We start from the raw sequence: 9907 nt of genomic DNA, 5'->3' as shown, positions 1-9907 counted from the left end.
ATTTTACGATGATAATCTTGTTTTCTTGTGCCCAATAATGCATAATTTCATTTGATAAACACGTTTAGATTGAATGGTAATTTATAATCAGTCACAAGAACGTCGAATCTGAATCACTTGAAAAAAACACGGGGGTGCTTAACTTTTTTCCAGGTGTATATTACTAATTTAAACAACTCTGCACAACAATTGTTTATTAGCTATTCTGATCATTGGCTATCGTAAATGTACCTATATGCACTACTAAAATAACATGTTAGCACACTCAATTCTTCTGGTGTGCTTTTCCAAAAATAATTTATATACAGTTTTAATATTAACAGCAGTGTCATAATGATTATGTATTAAAGCTGAAGCACTCGGTCTTTTTTTTTTGGTTTATGTACACCTCAGATAATTATTCAACCTGTGGAGAGCAGATGCCGAACGTTCACGTGAACATGAACTTAGTGGCAAAGAGTTTCAGTAACATAAAGATATTTGGTACAATGAGAGATGTGATGAAAAAACCCAGACTGATGACATATTGAATTGGAGAAAGAGTAATGTATCAGCTCTGAGAATGAAGCCTGCCTTAGTTGTTTCTGAAAGTATAATCAGGGTATGACGTTCTGACAATTGACGAAAAACTGACATCCATGAGGGGGTAGGGTGAGGGATCCCAATAGCACTACATGTGTGAGGACATAACATTGATTGGTTCAGCTCTAAACCCAAAACTCAACTGCTGGGAACCGACATCCATGCAGGGGTAGGGTGAAGGATCTTGTCTAGACCGAAAGAACACCACTACCCTACTCTACACTGGATGGATGCATTATTCGTATATTGTACATTTCACCTTCAGGAGGAGACCTGGAACTGGAAAGTTGTAAGAACTCTCTTACTTCATTGGAAGAAATGGGGGGGATGCGATGGAGAGTCCAGAGGTGACCATAAAACCCTATATTGAAAAGGAGGCCAAACCTGAGTTATTCAATCTAAGGAATGGCATGGATGAGAAGCAATCCCTTTCTGCTTTACCCATGAAGTTATAGGGAGAGTACAGTGCTGAACAAGTATATCTAAGAAGCAAATGTATCACGAGAAATAACCTACAAGTGATTATGCATAACACTCCATCTCTAGAACAGATCAGTGTGTGTGTTTAATGACCTTGGAAGAAAAAAAATCAACATGGCTTTTCAGAACAGATTTGAATATCAAACTAAGTAACTGAAGTATACCTGGCCAGGCACCACTTGCCACAGAGTGGTATCCAGATCAAAACATGGGATTAGCCCCCGAAAAAGATAAATGAGGAAAAAAAGAAAACTTACCCAGTTATAGTTGCACTGAGGTTTGAAGAATGGCAATGGGTAGAAGACAATAACCCAATGAGGAAGAAACGGCAACACAATCCAGACACTGAGAGATGAATGTATGCGGAGAGATCCACATGCCCACTTGAAGAATTTACTCCAATGGACGATGCAGATGAGACACCAGGGAAAAAGTGGTGAGGTGTTTAATTTGATGGGAAGACAATTGGAAATATTGATGGGAAGAAGGAGACAAGGAAGAATAAGCCAGTTGAATTAAAAGCTGAACCCAATTGGAAAGGGTGAAAGGAGATAGATCACGATATAACAACAAAGATCATGAATGGGACATAGAAGTCAATCTGGATCAAACCGGAAATAGAGGTGGAAAATGGAAAGAAGGATCAACCCACAAAAAGAAGATAAGGATCCAACTGATGACATCTACAGGCCAAAAGGAGGAGGAAATATACTTGAAAGGAAAAATATAAATAACAAAAGCACTGTTAAATGAAGTTAAAACATGTGAATTGAGAGGGTACATAGGAATAAAAGGCTTGTGAAAATTTTTTGCAAATAGAGGGCAGCACTGAACAAGAATAGCTATGTATGTGAGAAGAAGAAGTAAGGTACCTTGTTGGAATTTATTATTTCAAAGGATTCTTGGAAATTATTTACACTTATACCCTTAGATTGTGCCAATATTACTGTTTTTTGTGCCATAATATTTTATGTTCTATTTTTTGTACATGTTCTGTTATGGTTGAATTTTCAGTTCTTTCATTTTTTTACACATCTCTTATGTTCTACTAAATGTAATATTGCTTATCAGAACATAAAGGTTGTGTCAAAAATGAAAGAACTGAAAATTCAACCATAGCTGAACATGTACAAAAACAGAACATAAAATATTATGGGAAAAAACAGTAATATTAGCTCAACCTTAGGGTATTAAGAGCAAATACTATCTGTAAATCCTTAGAAATGATAAAGTTTAAAAAAAGATTATGAGTTATTAAATAGAGACAAAGGTCCAGCAAATATCTATGTAAGAATATAGCGAGACCTTCTCTGAGATTTATGCAGAAATGTAAACTTACACACAGGTCACATGACCTATGTAAGAATGAATGAATAAATATGTCTTGCAAATTCACTCCTGATGATAACATTGTAAACGATGAAACATATACAGTTTACATTTTAGATTGGTCTGAGTCAAATGTATTCTTAATTGTTTATCAATCTTAAAGGTGTGTGTTTCTTGTATCTTATTTTAATTATTTTACATTGTAAAATAAAGTCCTTTAAAAAGTGGATAATATAAGAAGTGAAAATTTCAGATCTGAATCAACTGATCTTCAGTTGGAAAAATGTTAAGAACCATTGCACTACATGACAGTTACTACATCAGAAGTTAAACAGCAACAACAATGAGGACAATTATTGTTCTACCAAGAAGTGAAATACTCATATCAGGATTCACTAGGAATATATTTATATTTAGTGACTGGGCCATAACAGAAACACACTTCAGTGTGTCCTGAGGAAATAATGGTTGAAAGAACTTTCATGGAATAAAAATGTTACCATTAGCATCATGAATGCAAGAAACCATAAAACTCAACTCAATGCTAGATAGGAGAATAGGAGATAGAATAGGCCAAAAGGAGGAGGAACAGATAGGATTTACAAAGTCTGATATCACATCCTCACTTAAGGATAGTGTCATAAATTACATGACTTGCTCACAGGATATCAAGATACTTTCTACAGCGGACCTTATCATTTTGGACATTCAAATAATATCTCTAACAAGGTTGGTACTGAAGATGCAACCCCAATACATCAGTTAGTCAGACAAATCCAATTTGCAAAACAGAATGAGGCTTTCAAAGAGATAGAAGTATGAAAGAATAAAGAGTAACAGAACTGAGTACTAGTCCTGGGGCATCATATATTATACTTGTTAAGAAGAAAGATGAATGAACAATGTTCTATGTGAACTACCGGAAATTAAATGAAGTAACAAAGAAGGATGCCTACATACAGCAAAGGATTAACTATTTGGATGCTTTATTTGGATCAAAATGGTTTTCAACATTGGATCTGAAGAGTGAATACTGGTAAAAGCAACCTGATGAAGCAAGAAGAGAAAATAAATAATTTTCTGTAAGAAATGGATTGGGGGCATTTGTTGTATTACTATTTAGATTACTTTATTCATTTGCTAGATTTCAGTGACTAATGGAATGTGCTCTCTCTCTCTGAACTAGCCTGGAATGTCATACTCATCTACTTGGATCACATAATCACACATGGAAAGATCTTCAGAAATGCTTATTACAGGCTAAGGGAAATTCTATGTCAGTTCAGGAGAGACACACCAACAGATTGACTTAAACACCTCCTAGGAAGAACTCCCTTACTGACAGCTAGGATAGCAAGAGATGATAAGGGACAAAAGGTCATCCCATTTGCATACCATAACCCTTGGAAAAGAAAACCACTAAAAAGATTTGGTAAATGGACAATTTTATTTATGTATTAAGATTGTTCAAGGGACTTCCCAATTCAGAAAGGGGGCAGTGTTGGAAGTTATATTTTTAATATTTTAATTTCAATGTTTGTTTGCTTGAGGGCACATGATGCAATATCTAGAAAGTTCATGAAAGTTAAGGCCTCTGTAGAATCTATAAATTTTGTGTGGATGTAGAAACTAGGGTAAAATATTAATATGAGAATCAGTCAAGCAGAGAGACCGAGTGATTTAGTCAGCAGAGTTACTGAAGGGGTTAATTAGTGTTTGTTATCATTTGATTAACAATAAATTTCTGTTGAAAAGTTCAAAAGTTAGTTAGTTGTACATAAGTACCACATTTTCTATTGAAACACTGTTTGTGCACCTGGACTTACAACTTGTGTCAAAGTGAACATATCCTGTTATTGAAGAAACTGAATAAATCATTACTGTTAAGTGGACTGGACTAGGCATTATTTTTACCAAATACTTCAAAGAATCCACTAATGACAGAAGACATTACAACACCAACTTTCATCATCACATGTGGACATATATTAACCTTTAAATAACATCCAAACTTCCAAAGATGAACTTAATGTAAAATGATGATAAACAGAAAACAAAAGAATTAGGTAATAGTTTAAATCCATAATAATGGAACAACATCAAATTTATGTGTATACAAGTTTTGACACAAACGAACTCTGAAACGAAGAAGACACATGAAAATATCAAATCTTGTATTCACATAAATTTGATGTTCTTTCATTATTGTATATTAACCTACTATTAGAAAAGAATTGGGCTTGCTGATAAAATTGTAATGAGAAAATTAAAGAATGTGAGTCTAAAAGAACAGGAACTTTTGATTTAAGTTATCTTTACACCAGTCATATTGACAAAATTAAAGTATTTCATCAACAACTCGAAAATCTTTTATGAATTCTGATAAATTAATGTTTTGCTTTAGTAAACACAAATGTATCTATGACAACGTAACTCATAAAAGTTATGACTGTTTCACAATAAACAAACTTACAAACTAAGCATTTTCACTTGAAAACACTTTTATGTAACTTCATCAACATACTTCCCAATAAATACAAGGTTTCTCTTATTGCACTTTGAATACCAAATTAATTAATTAATTCTTGCTACCAATTACAAGTTTAAAAGTTTTACAGAAAATCATGACCTTCTTAAAACTATCACATCTACATTTTAATTTCTTAGAAACTGTTAAAGGTAAAAATATTACCAACCACAGTAATTTGGTGGTCATCATAATCTATATTTATATCCTACCAGTTTAAGTTTTTACTAAAATTAATTTAAGTTATGTAACAGTTCTTAATGTAGTATAACATTATTTCATTAGTTAAGCTACAGTGGATTTTGCTAATTACTTTCTCGTATGCTGTTGCTTCCTTTTTTAAGCATTTATCATTATTGTGAGTTTCCCCAAATCTTATAGTTTATATTTCTCCTACTACTTAGGATTTAACTTTAATTATTACTTCCTGCTGCCCACTAGGTGTGTTGTAAAGTGTTTTTTTTTTAATTTTGTGCAAAGCCACAAGAGGGCTATCTGCACTAGCCGTCCCTAATTTAGCAGTGTAAGACTAGATGGAAGACAGCTAGTCATCACCACCCACTGCCAACTCTTGGGCTACTCTTTTACCAATGAATAGTGTGATTGACCGTCACATTATAATGCACCCATGGCTGAAAGAGTGAGCATGTGAGGGTGTGATGGGGATTCGAACCCGTGACCCTCAGATAGTGAGTCGAGTGCCCTCACCACCTGGCCACGCCGGGCCTGTTGTAAAGCGACAGTTGTTAGTTAAAGTCAGATTAATTGTATTAGACACACCTCATTGTATGTTTAGTATAATACTTATTCTTTTTAGTTACATTTAACTTAGGTATATTTTAATTAGAGTATCAATATTCTTGCTCTACATTATATGATTCTGCTATTCATTTAATATATTTATTACAATTTTTTATTTTATTTCTTCATAAACATTATTTTTTTTTGCTCTACTGTCCTGCTACTCAACTCTATAGTTAAACAGTAATATGTCAATAATTTATCTCAGATGTCAGGTTGCTATGAAGTTACATTTTCAGAGTCATTTAAAAGGCTTTTGTTGGTCACAAGATGTTGTTAGGAAGGACCGTGTAAAATTTTTTCTTATACTGATGTCAAATTCTTCAAAGAACATTAAATCTATGATGGTACAAGAAACAAACCACCAGTGTCCATGTGTTCTGTAAGTGAGGTATACTGCATTCTTTCTTTGATGCTATTTTCATTAACAGTATTAGTCAAAATGTTTAGTACACTAATTTTTATTCTAACTTTTTTCATATTTTATCATTTTTCTTAAAATTAATATTATACTTTATTTTACAATATCCTATTATTTTTATTAGAAACATTATTTTGCATCATTAGCTTAAAATTAGTATGTGGATTTAGGACTAACTTAAGTTTTCTAAGCTTCTGAAACATAACTCTAAAAGATCAATAAAGAGAAATACAGCATTTACATGTAACAAAGAATGTAAAAAGCCGATATTTCTTCATTTTACAAAATGTGCCAAAAAACAATGCTATGCCTAAGAAAATGGATCAGGAAAAAATGCTACACTATAAACATAGTCTATCAAATCATATTCAATATATGTGGAACACATATATTGTAGAAATAGAAAGACATTTAAACACAACCTCTCTTAACATACTATAGCATTATATAAACATGAATAATACAAAACCATCCGGCAAAACAATGCCTACACAAACATGAAACCCCAAACATAGACAACCAAAACCCACTTAACAGTTTCTATCTTACACAAAAGTAACAAGATTCTAAAAAGAGAAAATACACAGAACCAAAACTCATTAAAAAACAACAACAACAGAGAACAAGGATGGTACGTGAAACTAAACTCCTACATAACACAATATCCAATACCCTTAATATTACAGCCTGTAGATCACCACTCATATCACATGCATATCACACAGTCTAAAACCACATTCACTATTATGCTTCTATAGCTCACCCTATGCATTAGTTATTTCAAACTATAAACACCACTTTACATTGTTTGCTACAGTTTAGGGATTAGCTTCACAGAGAGAGACTGTTCATCTTAAAACTACACATTTGTACTTTTAGTAACAAAGTAAATAATTGCAGTTTTACTTTAACACACTCAGTGAAATTAGTTTCAAACTAAAACCTTGTTTTGTAACTGCCTCTTTTTTCATAAAACATAAATCATAAAACAATTTCACTATATCTTTTCATTTTCACATAAGTATTTTATGTCAAATGTTAACGTAGTAAAATAACATCATAATTATATAATCTACAAACAATTGTTAAACAATAATAATAATATTCTGAACAATGTTCTATGCATGCTATGACAGTCTCAAGAAGTGCAACATCAAGTGATTTAATAAGCTAATGTATTATTTTTTTATACAAATCAATTTTTATATAAACCCTGATAAAGCCACAGTGGCAAAACAGTCAGCAATAAAAAAAATATTTTTTAAGTTATCTGAATAGCACATATTATTTTTTATAACATTTATTTTTTTAAATGTTTAAACCCCTCCATTAAGTACTACAATTTCTGAAGACAATAAAATGTAACTTATTTGCTCAAGAGTCTATTCATGACTGTAGATAAGTAGTAACAGAAGATATGCCAACATCTTGAAGCCAAAAGCAAGATCTTAAGTATATATATATAAAAAAAGGAATTCAAACATAACTGATAAATAACATCAAGGCTTTGACCTAAAGTTACATTTACTGATTTATAAAGTTGGACAAGGGATTATGGTAAGTGAGCATGTTCAAACACTTCACTTGTCTGTGGGTTTTAAACATTAGTTTTTCCTTTTAATAAGTAATTCTGAGTGATGACCTAAAAGCAAAAAAAAGGACTCAACAAATCTTAATAATCTATATTAACAATATTGAGATCTGTGACAATTTGACACATGAAAAAAAATCTTTCCTATTATTATTATTTCCATCTTCTGATTTCCTCTAGAAGAAACAGCTTTCGTATGTCTTAAAACAACTTTTTACTGACTACAATACTCTGACAGTGTATCATTCATTTGATTGTGAGTCGCACAATATGCAGCAGCAAAAAAGGGGAAAAACTCATTTCTGTTTTCTATAAGTCATTCAGCATCTGGAACCCTACAAATAAATATATCTGTAAGAACTGTGGATATTTACCTTTCCAAACATACTTCCCGTTAACCTCACCCCAAGAGGGGCTACTCTAAGTCCACGAGTAAGAATACTGAGAACATTTTCTGCTGAGGTCCCATGCCAAAGCAGCATATGTTTTCTGGTGTTTTTCTGGAAAAATTCTGAACTAACTTCTCGTTGAATCTGATAGATTGCTTGAATTTTTGCCCTTCTGTTATCATTTTCTAAGATAATAGAATTAATATTATTTTACCTATAATCATATCACAAACCTAAACATCTAAAATACAAACTTTTTTTATTGTCAGACTTTGTGTAAATAGTAATAGCAGGATTTACAACTTCCATATTTTGACAAAGTTAAGAAGCAGCATTTGGAAAATATTACCTAAAACATGACTATATGTATTGCAGAAAGATTCTCAAATAAGTTTTTAACAGTTATGAAAAAGTATGAGAATATTGCAATTCTATTCTATTTATAAAATAAAAAAGCAGTAATGAGAATATGTAATAATGCTACCTGTATTGTGGATGTACTGAAGAATAAGCTGAGCCTCCACACTGTCCTCCTCCAATAGCTGTATCTTACTTCCAAGGCAGTGATAGATGTAATCCTTAGGATTAATTTCTGTTAAGAAGTTTTGAATTAATATTTGGAATAAAAGAATTTATTTATTAAAAATAATAATGTCTCTGATATTGTTAGTTAATGAAAACAGATCATTACCATTGTAAATTCACTCAATAAAAATCAATGTTTAATACCAACAACAATATATTTATTTTTGCATATCTAAAATGCTCAACTTATATTAGTACTGAAGTTAATCACAATTTCTAGGACAGCTACATGTTCCAGTTCCATTGAATTAACTCCTAATTGTCAATTGTGTTCAGTCTGATGGACACAATGATTACACATTATTCCCTGAGACTACAATATCTACAGTAACAAGCTACTGCTTAAAATGGCTAGGCCAATCTTATACCACACATCGTCATAGCCTTACTATTATCAGCTTCTAATGCTATGTTTAAGCAGAAATCTATTAAAGCTGATTTTGAGTTATGATTGAAAGCTCGTGTGCTTTCATCAACTTCAAATCATAGTTTGTTATTTTGATAATTACATCAGAAGGTGTACTAAGCTTCATCTTTGCTTTAAGGATAAAGGTGTTGCTAGAAGTTGGCTAAGAATAAGTTATGGTTTCAGAGTCCCTTGCTGTTCCCAAGCACCTTGTTATACAATTTTTTCCACTTTAATGAAGAACATTGAAGGTTTTCTTCTTTAAACTGTTGTGTCCTTTGGCTACATTATTCAACAAACTCACTATACAAATGTCTATTTCAGAAAGGGCTGTGAGATATTCCTTCATCCATAAGTCAATCCAGGTGGCATTGCACTGGTGAATAGTTAGTAAATTACAATGAACCAAATATACAGACGCTAAAGGTGTTATCTGTGGTAGTATGACACAAATTGTACATATAAATGTGATTAAACCACAATCCCAACACAAAATATTGTTGCGTCATCGAGGTCACGTGACTGGTATGGCGCCCTCTATTTTCTAGAACTATCTTGTTTTTTTATGAATGCTCTAGTATTTACTAGATAGGGTAGGCGGGTATATATAAGAGGGGACAACGTGACGCGAGAAGGTAAGGTAATGTGTGTGTAGACAGTGAGTAATTGATCTGCGGTCAGAAGTATTATTGACGTTCGTTGTTATAGTGTTTTTTTAGCGCGATTGTTGAAGTTGAGTGTATCGGTAAAGTTGTATTCGGAAAGAATAAACCAGTTTTATTAAGTAAAGAACTTG

General features: G+C 32.4%; 1 protein-coding gene across 1 annotated transcript in view; it reads right to left on the bottom strand.

Annotated features, from left to right (window-relative positions):
• The window catches only part of LOC106469919 (poly [ADP-ribose] polymerase 1-like), a 36238-nt gene that overhangs the window by 10108 nt on the left and 16223 nt on the right, over nucleotides 1–9907 (bottom strand). The window contains exons 6-7 of the mRNA XM_013930437.2: nucleotides 8605–8712; nucleotides 8106–8305 (exon numbers count right to left, since the gene is read on the bottom strand). Coding sequence (XP_013785891.2) covers nucleotides 8106–8305; nucleotides 8605–8712 — 308 coding nt within the window. The remainder of the gene's footprint in view (nucleotides 1–8105; nucleotides 8306–8604; nucleotides 8713–9907) is intronic.

This window comes from Limulus polyphemus, unplaced genomic scaffold (assembly GCF_000517525.1).
Source record: "Limulus polyphemus unplaced genomic scaffold, Limulus_polyphemus-2.1.2 Scaffold3722, whole genome shotgun sequence".
NCBI classification, from domain to species: domain Eukaryota; kingdom Metazoa; phylum Arthropoda; class Merostomata; order Xiphosura; family Limulidae; genus Limulus; species Limulus polyphemus.
The sequence above is the reverse complement of the archived record's forward strand: the minus strand, read 5'-3'. Positions and strand labels throughout refer to the sequence as shown.